The 17,421-nt window shown below is 41.4% G+C and overlaps 1 protein-coding gene across 1 annotated transcript in view; it reads right to left on the bottom strand.

The window, feature by feature from the left end:
- Nucleotides 1–1,321: 1,321 nt before the first annotated feature.
- Nucleotides 1,322–17,421, bottom strand: part of MAB21L4 (mab-21 like 4) — a 28,857-nt gene continuing 12,757 nt past the window's right edge. Inside the window, 4 exon segments of the mRNA XM_042458517.1 lie at nucleotides 1,322–1,414; nucleotides 6,335–6,691; nucleotides 9,121–9,274; nucleotides 12,569–12,671. Coding sequence (XP_042314451.1) covers nucleotides 1,322–1,414; nucleotides 6,335–6,691; nucleotides 9,121–9,274; nucleotides 12,569–12,671 — 707 coding nt within the window.

Below are 17,421 nucleotides of genomic sequence, written 5' to 3'. Positions count from 1 at the left end.
AGCATTAAAAAGCGGCTCCTTTTTGCGGCACAGTTGCACCACGGCAAAGCTACAAAGACACCACGATGGCATCGCAGCTGCACAGTGCTGTTTGAATGCTGCGCAGCTGCGACATTATAGCTGTGCGCACTGTGTGGGTGGTGCTGCGCAACTGCGACGCCCTCATCACGTACTAGGGTTGCGAGGCATGTGCACGTGCTGCCCCGAGGCAACCCTAGTATGTCATGGGACCGCCGCAAAGGGCCCGTCTGTACAGGGCCAACAACAATTTTCAGTGAACTTCTTTAGAATAAAATGGGAGTCAGAAAAGAGGGGAGAAATAATTTAATTACCTGGTACGAATACTAGTACTCCATGCTTTCTCACAAATATGAATTAACATGGTACAACGATGCTTTAAAGTAACTGGGAATGTATGGAAACATATTAAATATGTACACCTTTTGGCCTAAGTACCTAAAATACTGGATTATGAATTTATGAAATTTTCCCATACAGAAAGATAATATATAACACAAGTCCCACCATAGTTTATAATGCTCTGCTTGCAACAAAGTACAATGTATTACAATTAAATGACAATTAAAAGTTATATTATTAGACATAATCATCATGACCAAAATAGGTGGTTTCTCAGTGTCTGAAATTAGTGTATATATAGGCACATAGAGGCGGAGCCTAAACTGGACTCAGAAAAATTGTGGCTTACAAAACTTCCTTCTGAAATAGCAGATCCCTGGAAATATTCAACCTGTATTTGTTTCTCTGGCATATCTTTATCTGTCAAGGAAGAAAGGCCAGAGGAGGTAAGCAGAAATGCCACTAGATGGTTATTCATGTTTTCAGGAGCCCCTAAAGTTGTGCCAGCCAGCTTACTGCAAAGACAGGGTAAAGGAAAGCACTCTACTTTTAGAGTAAAATAAGATCACTTTGTGCTACTTTTTACAGCATCTGTGCTTCTTGCTTGACGGATTCTACAGGCTTGTATTTTTTTGCTGAGATTGAAAAATATAATGTTTCCACCTAGTTGTTACAATACATTTGTACACAGAAAATAAGATCACCATGTGCATTCACTTGATCTACCAAAGGACAGAAAATTGGATCATTATTTCTAATGATGGAACTGCCACCTGGTGATTTTCGCCTGGCTAAGGTCACAGGTTGCCATTTTTGTTCTGCTTTTTCGCCATTAAACCAATTGTGATGAGGGGGAAAAAACCTCAAGTCCACAGCAAGGAGTAATTTTGATCACAGGAAATGAACTTTACTGAAATCATCCATCCAGTCAGGGTAGCTCTGTGATGCCAGGAAATGCTTTTCAGCTCTGGTTGTTCCCTATTTTCTTGGTTTTTGACAGGATGTTTGACATAGCAGAAATCCGCTGCGTATCCTTAATCTGGTACACCTGAAACTGAATAAAATATTACTGTGAAAATATATTAAAGGACATCTCCATCACTGCAAAAGTACAAAACCTTCACTACCATTGCTAAACATTCTATACAGAGCAATGAATATTTTAAGGCAGACAATTGCCAACAATTCTCAGACTGGTATGGGTAAGTTTTATGTCTGCATCCCTAGAAGACAAACATTTATTTCTGGGTTTCTTTGTTTCACCATTTAATGGTTTTATATCCCAGCCTTCAGGTTTGTAGTGTGGCTGATTACAGAAGCCCAACAGCTATAAGAAGAGGAAGGAAGGCAAAGTGCTTGTTCAAACTTGGTGTCATTTAGGCATCTTGAGCCAATCATGTTTCCCACGAACTAGGGAGTCATTCACATGTCCTTTTTTAAACCCGACGATGCAAATCATCTCACTCACACATTCTACGTTTGTTATTCACACTATGGAACTGTATTGATCTGCATCAGTGTGCATCTCTGTGAGTTCAGTTGCTCACATGTGTAAGTATTCAAATAAAGATGGAGCCAATGGTGTGAATGCATTTGGTACCCCCTTTTGGTATGCAGCACTTTATCCCGGGTCTGTTATTCACACTACCAATAATATGGATCTTTTTTTAAACTTGGGGGGAAACCCAATATTGATTATCCCAGATTAAGTGTTTTGTTTTGTTTTTTGCAGCCCCCACCCCTCCAAACTTAATTGGGTGCATTTTGTATGGATGTGAACAACAGAGATTCAACCTGGATTCATCCTGAATTATTTTCACAGTGTGAATAACTCCTAGGTTTGCCAGGTGAGCAGCATCCAGGCTTGAGACTTCAGGGCCCAAACCCTGAGATCTAGGGGTGGTTCCTAGTATTATTTGAGAGAAGGAAGAGGGAAGAGTGGGCCAGGTGGACCCCCTGGAGTATGTGGTCCAATCATTCCAAAGCAGTCTGCAATAGAACCAGCAACATAGAGTCTCACACACACACACACACACACACACACACACACACACACACCTTGAGTGATTGTTCTCACTCTGAGATCCACCCCCCTTGCCCTGAAGACTGGAAAAGAGATTCCAAGCCTGGCCCTGAGATCTGGTAACCTTGAAAGAACACATCCTTAATCTTGTGGATCTGGTTGCACCTTTTCTTCCTCAATGAGGTGTCTCCATTCTGTCTCCTGCACATATGTGTATGATAGCACTCTTATTCTTGCTTGAATTGCAAGTATGTCCCTCATCACATCTCTTCCAATATGATCTGATTTCTTGAGGCCTGTGAGATACTGCTGTCAGACCCTTCCCCAGTTCCCTGATGGTCTGCCACATGGGCTCATGGCTGCCCGTAGTCTTTACTGATTGAAGAAGCCCTACTGATGAACACAGTGAGAATGATTAGCAAGTAAAATATGCATATACATTAGGGAGTGAAATATGATTGCGGAGAGCCTAGGAAAGTTGCTTCTATAACTACAACTCCCAGAATCCTCCAGCCAGCACAGCCACTTTTATGCAACCTGGAAAAATGACTTTTCCATGTTCTTTTCATATATAACAAAGCCACAAAATAAGGAGCTTCCTTACACTCAGATCTTTGGTCCTCTAACCCAGTATTATCAGCTCTGATTGGCAGGGGCTCTTCAGGATTTTTTTTTTCCTAACCCATCTGGAGATTCCTGGATTCCTGGTGGCCTCTGATCTAGGTACTAATCAGGTCCAACTCTATTTAGCTTCTAAGATCAGATGAAATCAAATGTGTCCAGGGTGGTTTGACAACACACTCCTTTGCCCTTGGCAGTGGACACTATGAATGAAAAAAAAATGGAAAAGGCAAAGTGGGTAGAAAGGGGTATTTTTCCCTGCCAACCTCATCTTTTCTGATACACCAATCCAGAACATTTCCCAGGAAATAATTTGTGTTGACTAGGTTTGTATTGACAAGAGAGGCATGGTTCTGGATCTGGAAGTCCACAACAACCATGGACAGGAGACATTTAAGCAAGGTAGATATGTCAGAGGTAAACATTTAACAAAGGAAGCATTTAAATCAATCCTCATCAGTGCTTTCTCCAACACGTCTTTGCTTAGAAAGTGCTTTGCTATAGAAAAGGGGCTGCCAAGGTTTCCTCAAATCCAGCTTACATACACTTTGTCCAGGTTAGACATACAGTTATTATTGTCGCTAATTATCAAAACTAACAAAATGTATAACAGAGCAATACAATTTTTAGGCCAAGTCAAAGGTGCAAAATAGTGTAAAAGCTTTTGAGTTCCCCAGAACTCCTATCAAAGAAGAAGGTATGAATAAGGAAGAAGTCTGGAGAATCTGAAAAATATTCACTATGTACTGTTTAAGTGGTATAATAAAATTATTACCCTAATATGAAAGTTTCGGGATTCTTTTTTTATGTCCAGTACAACTTTTTATCAAAAAGTTTTATTTCCGGTTCTTGAAATTTGAAAGAGAAAGAGTACAGGGTGAGGCATGAAAGGTTGGTTAGTTCAAATCTGAATTCTAATAATGCATATTTTCCTTCTCTTCTGTATGTTGGTCAGGCACACACCATTAACTTTCTCCAATAGCCTAAAGGTCTGTTTGACTTAAAGGTCTTAGAATGAAACTAAACCAGATTCCTAAACCCAAGGACTAACAGGTTGTTGGTTCTATTGATAGATTTCTGCATTATTTGTAGTACATGTAGATCACTGCAGGTTTTTCTTCTTCTAATATATTAACAATTTAAACAAAAATGAAAAAAATTAACAAAAACTTTTACCATCCTAGGTCTTGATATAATTATCCCTTAGCCAAAAGAGCAGCAACAGACATAGCTACTTCTCTGTAAAATATATCTTCGACTCAGTGTTGCTCTTCTATAAAATAGTAGTATACATTTCTTGTCTTTCATTAGGTTTTTGTGCAGGCCATTTCAAGAGTTTTGTCTTGGAAATCCCAGGCATATAATAACTCAGATACAGAAGTGTTTTGATATATGGCTTGTTAATTGCAGTAGGTTACGCATTCCACTGTATCTCCCTGTCTCAAGTAGTTTTTACCAGGACATGTCTGGTGGACCTCTGGATTCTAGGGAAGAAGGAAAAAGCAAATCCTGCAAGCCCACTGCATTTGGCATATATCAGTCTTGCTGGTAATAATTTTAAAGGCTTTAAAAATAGAATCATAGAATTGTAGAGCTGGAACAGACCACAAGGGCCATCCAGTCCAACCCCATTCTGCCATGAAGGAACTCTCAATCCAAGCATCCCCAACAGATGGCCATCCAACCTCTGTTTAAAGACCTCCAAGGAACGAGATTCCACTACACTCCGAGGGAATGTGTTCCACTGTCAAACAGCCCTTACTGTCAGGAAGTTCCTCCCAATGTTGAGGTGGAATCTCTTTTCCTGTAGCTTGCATCCATTGCTCCGGGTCCTAGTCTCTGGAGCAGCAGAAAACAAACTGGCTCCCTCCTCAATATGACATCCCTTCAAATATTTAAACAGGACTATCATATCACTTCTTAACCTTCTCTTCCCCAGGCTAAACATACCCAACTCCCTAAGTCGTTCCTCATAGGGCGTTTCCAGACCCTTCACCATTTTAGTCGCCCTCCTTTGGACACGCTCCAGTTTCTCAACATCCTTTTTAAATTGTGGTGCCTAGAACTAGACACAATATTCCTGGTGGGGCCTGACCAAAGCAGAATATAGTGGCACTATTACTTCCCTTGATCTAGACATTATACTTCTATTGATGCAGCCTAAACTTGCATTGGCCTTGTTAGCTGCCACATCACACTGTTGACTCATGTTCAACTTGTGGCCTACTTGGACTCCTAGATCCCTTACATATGCACTTTCATTCAGCCAGGTGTCCCCCATCCTATATCTGTGCATTTCATTTTTTCATCCTAAGTGCAGTACTTTACATTTCTCCGTGTTGATTTTCATTTTGTTAGCTTTGGTCCAGCTTTCTAGTCTATCCAGGTCATTTTGAATTTTGATCCTGTCCTCTGGGGTATTAGCTACTCCTTCTAATTTGGTGTCATCTGCAAATTTGATAAGTAAATATTCCTCAGTCTGAGTCAAAGCTTGTGAAATTAAATTGTGAAAATCTAAATGAATAGTTGTTGATTAAAGGCTCAGTCATCATCATCTAATTTTCTGTAATTTCAGAAGGTAGTGAGTGTGAGAGGATGGAATCACTCAACTATATATCTTACTCATGTGTTGATTTTAAATTATTTATTCTTTTTACCTTTTTTTTTTTACAGATACAGTATGTTTGTCTGTATGGAAATGAGTTTCTAATGAGTCATTACACTTGTACCATTACCTTTATGGAATTATTTCTCCACAAAATTGCACCTGGTACCAACATTACTATATTTTTAGTGCTACTACTTACTTACTAAGGGCCCAAACACACAGGCCAAAACAAAGCTGCTTCAGGTCACTTTGCAGGTATGCTGTTTAAATGATGCATGGGTCCATAGAGTCCAGAAGCCGTGCCAAAGCCACGCCCCACTCCTAAGACCTGGAGCACAGTTTTGGCGCAGCTTCTGGCCTCTTAAGATGCATGTGTCATTTAAATAGCATACCTCCAAAGTGCCCCGAAGCAGCTTTATTTTGGCCTGTCTGTTCAGGTGCTTACTTGCATTACTTAAGTTTTCCCAGGCTTTTAAAAAGTATTATTTCGACAGGTTAACATGTAGCAAATTTTATTTTATTTTGATTTTTATACTGAAACCTAATTTTGTAAAGTGTCCTGTGAGCAGTGCTAAAGAATAGTATGTAAATATTTTAAATAAAATAAATTTTAAAATCTGGAAGAATCCTCAGTGGTTGAGAAAATTCCAAGAAGTCACTGAGAGTGAAAAAACAAAATTTCATTTTTTTTCTAACTTACCCTCTATTTATGAATCAATTACCTTATCAAGCAGCATATCAAAGAAGGAAGTGTTCCAGTAGGACTTATCCTCAGCTGGGAGATGAAGTAGGGCTTTGAGACCATTGTCCACATGTTGGTGTGTGTTGGTTTCTCTCATGGCAAAATGGAATTTCAGGAAGGGCTCTGGGGTGCAAGCAAAGCTCTCCACTTTAGGATACAAATTATTCAGGTCCAAACCATCCTCTTCGAACAGATTTTGTTCAGGATACAGGAAATGGGGAAGATTTTTTGTCACCAAACAGCAAAGCAAGATCACCAGCAGACGATACACAGACCCTTCCAGATATATCCAGTCTTCAGGTGAAGAGAAAAAGTGAGTGGCCCAAAGCAACACCATCTAGCAGAAAACATACACAGTTGCTAAAGACAATGCAGACAGTTCGGTTGTGCTTCAGACATTTATCAAAAATAAACATGCCAGGCTTAGTACTGCACATTTAGGAACCAGATATCTTGGTGCTTATCATTTGACTTTTGAATTCAGCTTACCTCTGTTCGACTTAAAGCTTAACTTGGGCACCAAATTTGCTGCCCAAATAACAGCCCGGGTGCATCCTCGCTTCCAGGAGCGCTCCGGCAGCCATTTTCTTAAGCCGGAAAACTCTCAGATCCGAAAAGAGCCACACGGAGCACTCCTGGAAGCAGAGATGTACCCGGACTGTATTCAGGCAGCAAATTTGGCAGCAAAAACCTTCTGATAACATCAGGATGTTGCCCAAATAAGCTTTAAATTGGATAGAGGTAAGTCAAATTTAAAAGCCAAGTGATAAGCTTCATAATATATGGATAGCTAATGTTAAAAAGGTAGGGGAATCCAGATGAATGGTGTAAGCTGTAGTTACTAGCCATGCTTTTTAAATGATTCTGAATTCTGTAATCCAAAAAGTGATTTTTTTCCCCCTAGCTTTGGAAAAGGGGCACCATTCTTGGCATTGTTGCAGCTTTAACGCTATGTATTACCTAACATGTTCCTTATAGTAATCATCTAAGCTGCAGAATGAAATGTATTTTAGACCTGCTAAAACTTATCCCTCGAGCAAAAGATCTATTATGTATATGATCTATTTCTGCTTTCTGTCTTATATGTCAATTTAACATTTTCCATATGTGTTGATTGCTGAAAAACTAAATGATATTTTAAAAATTAAAGTTCTGATGTTTCTGATAGTGGATGGTGGCGAAATTATACTTCTGATAGTTCTAACTGCCATGGAACTATGAGCAAAATACTGCTTCATTAAACTGTGCCTCATCTACAATATCTATCTATCTATTCCCTGGATAGCTATTTTGCCTCTACCCTTATCCTATGGCAAGAGGTGCTCAAGTGGCACCGACAGGCTTTCTACAGTGGCTCATGTGAAAGGCCAACATTTTATGTATTGCTTTTGACTGGAGTGTGTGTGTGTGCGCGCACGCCTTCAAGTCCCCTGTGGACTTATGGTGACCCCATGAATTTCATTGGGTTTTCTTAGATGTGGAATACTCAGGGATTTTTTTACAAGTTGCTTTCTCTGAAATACAGCCTACAGTATCTGAAATTCATTGCTGGTCTCCCATCTACCAGCATGGTGTAGTGGTATGATGTTGGATTACAACTTTGGAGACCAGGGTTTGAATCCCTGCTCACCCATGGAAACCCACTGGGTGACCTTGGGTAAGTCACACTATCTCAGCCTCAGAGGAAAGCAAAGGCAAATCCCTTCTGGATAAATCTTGCCAAGAAAAGCCTGTGATAGGATTGTTTGAGGGTTACCTGAAGTTGGAAATGATTTGAAGGCAAACAACAACTCCCATCCAAGCACTAACTAGGGCTCACAATGCTTAGCTTCTGTTATCAGACAGAAGCTGTTATCTGGTGCCTTTAGAGTACTATTTCATTAAAGCTTCTTTATGAAATTAAGAGACAAACATTGCCACTAATTAGCTTTCATTCAAAGCAAAGTAACTCATAATCTTCAGCCAAACAAGGCAAGCACAGCAAACTACAAGATAATTAAGAAAATAATTCACAAATAAAGCTAAACAAAAACAAGGCAGGAATCTAAAACTGTCATCTGTTCTGAAGTTGGCTTTCTTTGCTAGAACAATCTCACAGTTAGTAAGACTTAAAAGGTACAAAAACTAAGGTAAAAAGACTGCAAGCTACACCCAAATGGCATACACCCAAACGTTTGTAAAACATGTTCTGCTGCTCCATGTTCTCTAACCTGTAGTGGTAAGAGATGAAGCACGTCTAAACAATTAAATGCAACCCATCCAATAACATCAGATGGCCTATTGCTGGCATTCTCAGATACTATTGGATACATTAAAACAGATGAGCTATTTTTCTCTTTCACCCCTACAGCCCTTTCAGCTACAAAATGGAGAAAACAGCCAATACAGGTTCACATAAAAGCCACAGTGCTGATATGAAAGCAACTTTCATTCCATCTCTCCTGCTGTTCCTTGTTCCAAACTTTCCCTTCCTACTTTCTTGCATGTGCAGCTTGGGGAACAGACCACAGAGCAGGAGCAAGGATCCTGATAGTTTTGTGTATGTGTGTGTGTGTTTCTGGATTCAACAATTTAAAAAGAGCAGCACAATCCTACCATTGGTGTTCCTTACTGTTAGGGTTAAACATAATGGCACATGAAGAAGAAGAACTATATATCCTTTCCAGTTATTTTAGCTACCACAGCAGAAAAGAAAATCACCCTGATGGCTGAGAGGAAAATGCATAAAAAAATAAGATTGACAGTCCAGAAAGAATAAAGAACTACCTTCAAGTGATGAAATGTAAGTCCTCCTTTCTTGCTTTCCTTTCTCCAGTTCTCATGGTTAACTTGGTCAAGGAGACAGAGACTGTCCAAATGATATCCCTTCAGGTTGCTCACAATCTGGAGAAGTCTGAGGATGGGGCGATTAGTACAGTACCTAAAAAGAAAAAAATGAAGCTAGAAGCTGAATTATTCTTTCAGAATTCACTGCACCTCAGTGTAGTTAATCTGAGACGGAAACCCACAAAATATAGCAGGAGTGGGAGAAAGCATCTCTTTTCAGATGTTGCTGGACTTCAACTCTCATCATTCTTCACCATTTGCTATGGAGACTAGGTCTAATTTGAATTAGAGTCCCCAGACATTCCACACTCCTAGAATAAAATAACAACACACTAGAACCCATGATATATGTTGTTGACCCAAGTCACCACTCCCATTAACATATACTCCAGGCTAGTCTTTCCTTAAGGAGAACTATACAAGAAATGTAGAGACTATGGAAGTAGAGGTCACTCAGGTTTGGGTTTTTGTTTTTTTCAGATTCTAAGGAAGGATGCACTGGCAGGATACAGACGGGCAGGGGAAGACATCTTGGAGGTGTATTCTACTGAATACGGAGCCTCTAGACCGCCCGCCCCGGGGGCGTGGCTAAGGTGTATGGAGCTTCCACATGGGGGGCAGTGAAGACGCCTCACCTGGGGCCGTTTCTGACCCGCAGTTTCCATACCGCTGCCTCGCAGGACGCCACAAAGAGAGAGGCAGCTTCCTCACGGGCGGCCAAAAACGGGGCTTTTTTTTTTCTTTTGCCGGCTGGCAGATGCGCAGCTGCGGCGCTCAGCACCGGTGGCAGAAAGCATATGTGCACATTTAAAGCACCCAAGCCCCTTTAAACTTTTTCCCCTGCCCTGGCCAAGAACAAAGGTGGTCTCCTGCCAGCTGGTGATCAGCTGGTGTTGGCATCCTTGTCTGCTTGCACGTTGCCAGTGTCACCAGCATCATGGATGCCTCCTCTCCTTTGGTCCCTACGCTCTTGCTGAATCTGCAATGCACAGCCACAGCTGTCGCCGTTGCCACTGCTGTCCCCCTGCCATCCCCCATCAAAGAAAAGAAGCGGGGGAAAAGCAGCACCTTTTTAATGCTGCTTCTTCCCACTTGGGGCGTGCGGGGTGTGTGTTCATGGCGGCATTCAGGTAAGGGCTGTCTGAAGGCTATACCTTCATGACGTCATGAACACACCCCTTTTTGCCCGTCTGTATCCCGCCACTATTTCTGAATTAATAACACAGCAAGTCATATAAAATTCAAAAGCACTAATGAGATAGCTCAGTCTCAGACAGATACAGGTTCTTGACTGTAATTTAGGACCCATGTACTCTGGGATATGTGGATTATAGTCTCTGTAGGTGATATTACACAATATTCACACAGCTCTTTCAAACTGAATAGAGCTAATGCATGAGACACACAGCTATGAAGCATTGGCTATACTGTCTTTGCTGCATATGTTTGTACTGTACAATCCTACTTGCATGGATGTTACCCCATCTGTTTTGAATGATAAAAATTAATGGGTGGAATTATTATGTGGATACACATAGAATGCCACATATGAATGCATTCTATAGATATGTACACAATCACTCAAATGTAGAACAGGCAGGTTTAGTAACATTGCAACATCACATATTGACGTTGGCCAGTGTTACCACTTTGTATGCTATTTTTGTTTCAGGTATGTAGATGTTCAAGTCACTCCCTCCTCTGCAAATACTCACAAAAATGTAACATGTAAATCAACCCAAAGTATACTGGTTAATCCCATCGCCTCCCTTGTACTGCAGTTATTCATGTTCTTGAGAAGTATGTGGTCCAAATTGTAGGCAAGGTTATTCCAACCATTAAGTTTCATGAGTGGTCAGGTAAAGTCTATTAGCTCTTCATTTTTGCCTCTAAAATATCCCCAGGAGATGCATCTCATTCATGTAATGATGCAGGGAGTTGCTGATTTATGAAATAAAAATAAAGCCTGAAGGTCCCTGATAGCATGGTTCACCTGAAATTCTGCAACAGGACCTTCAGATGTCACTGGCTGAAGAATCATTTCCTCAAGGAAGAGGAGGGGGATTAGTTATGTGTGCCTTTGATTAAATGAATATATAGAAGTTTAAATCAGGACTTTGCTAAACAAGATGGCTGATCCAAAAAAACTAGGAAAAACAGCAACTTTTAAACTGGTCAGATTATTACTTCTGCATAGTATTTGTTCTCCTGTTGATACTACTACTGGCTAAAGCTGTACAGTTAACTGTGTTATGCTAAAAATGTCACCTAGCTCAATCAGTTGTTGATCTCAAGATGTAACTCTTTGAGTGGCAGCCTCTTATCTCTCTTTTGAAGATGACATATTGATTACTAGCAAAGTATATTATTAAAGATTACACGTCTTGGTGCTGGGAAGGTAAGTAATGAGAGAGAGAATGATCCTGACAAAAGCAGATTACATCTGTCTGCTTTGTGTTGATCTTGATTGAACTGACTTTGAATTGCTGTGGCCACCAAGAGTGCAAAACATTTTAGTGCATGCAGCAATCACCTTTTACTCAGTGCAAGGGAATAGAGAGCTTTCTTTCCATCTGTTATCATACTAATCCTGATACATATTTCTGTCTTTGCACTGCCCCTCCTATAAATTGGTGACAGTAAGCACGTCTGTCTTGACTGGATTCAGCTTCAATTTGTTTTTCCTCATCCATCCCATTACCTCCTTCAGGCTGTCATAGACCTAGCAGAACCTGGTTTGGGAATTCCACACCTTTCCATACAGAAATGGTTACATCTCATGTATCCATAGAATCAAAAAGCATAGCAATTAACAATCTAAAATAGAATTTACTTCATCTTTTAATATGTATGTAATCTACTCTACCTGGCCTCCTCCTTGATTCCCACCCTTGAAAGATTTATATGAACAGATAATGTTGGTAAATCTCATGCCTGAACAAGTTGCCTTAGAAAGCTGTAGAGCTGTCATTCCTCACAATTTTAAAATAGAGGCTTTCATCCAGAGGGAGAGAAGGGCAGGCCAGCTCCATTGGGCCTAATCAGAATAAGAAGATGGGCCCTCCATCCAGTCCATCAGCCTTGATCCAGGCCTCCGAGGGAGAGAAGATCTGCTGGACTTTCCCCCTTCCCCACTGCCATTCCCTTCTCCTTTTGTATCTTTTTAGATTGTAAGTCTGAGGGCAGGGAAAAGTCTAATTAACAATTTGTAAGCCACTCTGATAGCCTTTTGGCTGAAGAGCGGGGTATAAATTTTTTTATTATTATTATTATTATTATTATTATTATTATTATTATTATTATTCAAGCCTAGTAATGTACGGTACAACAGCTCTATGTACTGTACTCTGTGTACAATGATACGGTACAGCAGTGCTTCTTAAATTACCTGATGTAAGAGACTGGGTTCTCCCCACCCCCAATATGCCAGGCACTGGAACGATATTTGTGTTCCTTCACTACAATTGTATCTTTCTTTCTTGGAAATTCACCTTTCACAAAACCAGCAGCCAAGTTCATGAGCCAGGACTTGTCCACAGACCACAAGTCTGAGTAACACTGTGGTACCATAGCATGTTGTTATAGAATTATGGGCAGAACAGATTATCTGACAAGAAAACCCCATGATATGTTTGTTTTAGGATTGCCATAAACTGGAAACAACTAGATCATCTTATTTAGCCCAAACATTATTCTACGCCAGGACAGTCTTCACTGAACTCAGGGTGGACAAATTCTGAGGAGATGAGAGCCACTTTTGCCCTCACTAGACCTTGGAGGGGTGCACACATCTCTGACATCCCCATGATATTTCCTGATATCTTCATTTTATATGTTGCCATTTAAAATATTTGTGTATCTGTTATTTTGATTATCCACCTTGGGCACAATCCTTAGAAAAATGTGATGCAAAATAAAATAAAATCCACATTTTTAGCATTTCTGCAAGGTTTCAAATGGAACTTGAACTAGAAACAGATTCTACTCTAGAACTTATTAAAAAGGTTCTGACAAAATCAGAAGATCTGGATGTGTAATATTTTGTTTCTATTTCTCTATTCACGTATTTATAGATTGATGGCAATGAATGAATTTGTGTTCCCAGCCTTAACGACTGCAGATGCACAACAACTGTTTGTTGTGAAAGGAGGTTATATATGACATCTAGGAGGCAGTGTGCTTCAGATTACTAGAAGTCCACCCTTTCTCCCTTTTACCCCTCTCAAGAGAATCTTATTACATCACACACATATCACTATACATATCTCTGGAAGAAAGGAGGATTCATTGCATCCTCCTGGATCCTAGATATTTCTTTGTTGTAATGTATGCAGACAGAGGAGATTATCGCACTGCGTTCTGAGAACGTTCTGATCACGTGATGAGAACGGAACGCATTTGAGAATACCGCACGTATGTGTTCCAATCGGGTTCTCAGAACGCTTAAATGTGTTCCAAATGTGTTCCAGGAGGGAACGGATTTGAATGTGTTCTGAATGTGTTCCCAGAGAGCTGAAACGTGATGAAAACGTTCCAAGAGAAGTGTGTGCGGTATTCTTATCCGTTCTCAAATCCGTTCCCTCATTCCTCTGTCTTCTGATTGGCTGAAAGAATGACAGGCAGGGAGGGAGGCAGGCAGGCGAGCGACTGCAGTGAGGGAAGGTGTGTGTGTGTGAGGGGGGAAAGAAGGAGGGAGGGAAGGGAGGAAAAAGGGAGGAAAGGTGGGACAAGGAAGAGAAGAGGAAAGCAGGGAAAGAGAGGGAAAGGAGAGACCAGAGCAGAGAGCAAGAGGGAGAGGGTCTGGCTGCTTCTCCGGGGGTCTCTAGTGTCATGTCCAGTGGGGCTCCTGTGCTGTCACAATGCAGGAGGCAGGGATGCCCAGGACCTTCTCCTCCCAAGAGAGGGAACCCACAAACTCCTCTGTTTGGAGCACCACAGAAAGCAAGCAAACAACTTTCCAAATTCCATAGCAAAGAGCCAGACAAGATTAAGCGGGGAGGGAACTCACAACCTGAAGGCACACATTACATGCACACACACAGGAGCAAAAGGTGTCAAGCTGCCAAAAAGGGGAATGGTGATGACAGCAGAGGACTCTTCTGTTTCTAATCGGTTTAAAGAGCTGCTATGGCTGCTGGGGCTCTGCCCTTGGTCCAGTCCCCTCCCTTTCCCTCCGTGAAGGACCTCCGGAGCTCCCTTAATGCCCGGCTGCCAAGAGGGGACTCTCTGCCTTGGCCCATCAAGTTACATAGGTTTTATCCTATTTTCTCAAACATAGCCGCATATGAAGCCCCAGCGTTTTATATGGGGCTTGTCTTCTTTCCCTCCCAAGAGAATCTTCGGAGGGAGACTTCTCAGTGAGGCTGAGAAGCACTCTCCCGGCCAGAGTCCCTAGGCTTACTGAAATCCCCCACCTCCCTTCCCTAGAAATCAATCCAAAAACGAGTTTAAAAGGAGCAGAGGGAGCCCTTTGGGTCTGCATCTGAGAGAGATTTTAAACTCTGTTTTTGGATTCTTTCCTATGGGGAAAGAGGGGAGAGAGAGAGATGGCAGGATAATCCCTAGCCAAGTATCCTCTGCCCCCCCCCAGATGAAGACCATAGGGCCATCATGCTCTTTTAACTCCGTTTTGGATTGATTCCATGGGAAAGAGGAGAGAGGGAGAGATGCAGGACACCCCATAGCCAAGCATCTCTGCTCCCCCCAGATGAAGACCCATAGGGCTCACTGCTCTTTTAAAACTCCGTTTTTGGATTGATTCCTATGGGGAAGGGAGGTGAGGGATTTCAGTAAGCCGAGGGACTCAGGAGAGCGAGCTCCATGGCCCAAGCCTCCCTTTTCCCTCTTTCCTGGGGGCAGCGCTCTCCCGAGCCGTCCAACCACTGAGTGGCGACGTCATCAGAAGACAGCCACAAAATAATACAGCAAACCGTTCTGAGAATGGTTTCAAGAAAAGGATCGCAGTGCGGTAAACTGCCGTTCTGATCCCGTTCTGATCCCGTTTTGATTTCTAATGCGGTAATATCCGTTCCAGGAACGTTTTCATCATCACGTGATGATATGGAACATTCTCAGACGCAGTGCGATAATCTTCAGACACACATTCACTTAGACAAGAAGAGCTGTAGAATGACCTTGTCTGAGACCACTCTTATTGAGAGTCTAGTCTGCCAACCCAGCTGCTCTGCAGTGTTCGGACTAGCAGGCACTAGCAGTCTAATCCTATTATGCTGCTTCTGCAAATTTTACAGTACTCTAGACACCTAGAAATACAGTTATAATATAATGCAAGTGAGATACATATTTCTCCAATCAAATCTTAGTTTTCGTATGGCTTGCAATAGCCACTAAGCTTTTCTTACATTAATACCTCTTTTTTTTTTACAACCTAGAAACAGGAGGAGACAGCTTTTCATAAATCAACCATTATATTTATAGAATAGTTATCAGAGCAACCATGGGCAATCTCAGGAGGGAGCAGTCTTTCCCCTAATCTGTGTTTCCCCTAATCTCAGTTTTCATTTTTTAAAAGACAGTATCTTCCTTTGTAAGGGGTGAAACACGAAGCATAATATGCAGCCACTGTTCTGCCATTTTAAATATTATTCCCATAGTTGTCGGTGTTTTCAGCCAATGAAGTAAAACTAACAATGACTGACTAGCATACCCTCTTTCCTGGAAAATGAATTTATAGTTCATTTCAGAGCCATTTTTCATCTTTCCCCAAAAAAAAAAAAGGCGTAATGCTGCCCCATAAAAATTAATAACCTGAATAACAATATTACTATAGCTGTGATAAAGTTGTAGAGTGCCTAACCACTACTGCTTGAAATGGTGGCAGAAAAGGCAGGAGGTCATGATCTTTCTAACTCAGGTCTTAATTAAAATTTAGGTTCTCCCCCCATTATAAGCATTTTAAAATAATTACTGATTCATGCAGATAAAAGCTGCAATTTTTGTTCCATATTGCAGGAGACAAGGCTGTTGCTGAGAGACTGTAGGTTATGGCAACTTCAAAGTAGCCTAGACCTATTATGTCCATTTTCCTGAAGGGATTTGGATATAAATATTTTTATATGCAAATCCACTACAGTGGTACCTCGGGAAAACGAATTACCCAGCTTACGAATTTTTTCGGAGATACGAAAAAATCCCATAGGGATTTATGTTTCGGCTTACGAAGGTTTTTCGGGTTACGAAAAAACCCCGGCGCTATTTTAAATGGAGCCGCGGCGTTTTTCTCTCCATAGCGCCTATGGCAATTCAGGTTACGAAGGTTTTTCGGGTTACGAAATTAGCCGCGGAACGAATTATTTCGTAACCCGAGGTACCACTGTATCTGAAAGTTTTTAATGTTAACAGATGTGGAAAAAAGACTGGGATGTAAAGGATAAAATGAGCAGTCCAGTCTTTTCCTTTAAACAACCAACCCCTGATCAAATATAGCCATTCCGCCCTCCAGAAATACATGCCTTGGGGATGCTACTGTTGTCTATACAGGTTGTTCATTATGTTTCGAAGGTAAAGGAAACATTAGAGAACATGGAGACTCTTTTCTGATCAGTCTTGAGGTAATGTCAGAAGGGTGCTCAGCAATGGCTCTTTTCATCTGCGAGAGAAGTGACAAGTGGGGTCCCACAGGGCTCTGTCTGGGCCCAGTGCTATTCAACATCTTATCATGAACCTGGATGACAGAATTGGGGCATACTTATCAAATTTGCAGATGACACACCAAATTAGGGGATAGCTAATACCCAGAGGACAGGATCAAGTATTCAAAATGACCTGAATAGACTAGAAAGCTGGCCAAAGCTAACAAAATGAAATCAACACAGAGAAATGTAAAGTATTGCATTTAGGTGGAAAAATAAAATGCACAGATAGGATGGGTGACACCTGGCTGAATGAAACTACGTGTAAAGGGATCTAGGGTCCAAGTAGACCACAGTTGAACATGAGTGAACAGTGTGATGCGGCAGCGAAAAAGGCCAATGCTGATTTTAGGCTGCATCATAGAAGTATAGTGTCTAGATCAAGAGAGTAATAGTGCCACTGTATCTGCTTTGGCAGGCCCACCTAGAATGTTGTTCCAGTTCTGGCACCACAATTCAAAAGGCATGTGAGAAACTGGAGCGTGTCCAAAGGGGGGCGACAAAATGGTGAAGGGTCTGGAAACATGCCATGAGGAACGACTTTAGGGAGCTGGGGATGTTTAGCCTGGAGAAAGAAGGTAAGAGTGTA

Source organism: Sceloporus undulatus, chromosome 3, assembly GCF_019175285.1.
Source record: "Sceloporus undulatus isolate JIND9_A2432 ecotype Alabama chromosome 3, SceUnd_v1.1, whole genome shotgun sequence".
NCBI classification, from domain to species: domain Eukaryota; kingdom Metazoa; phylum Chordata; class Lepidosauria; order Squamata; family Phrynosomatidae; genus Sceloporus; species Sceloporus undulatus.
The sequence above is the reverse complement of the archived record's forward strand: the minus strand, read 5'-3'. Positions and strand labels throughout refer to the sequence as shown.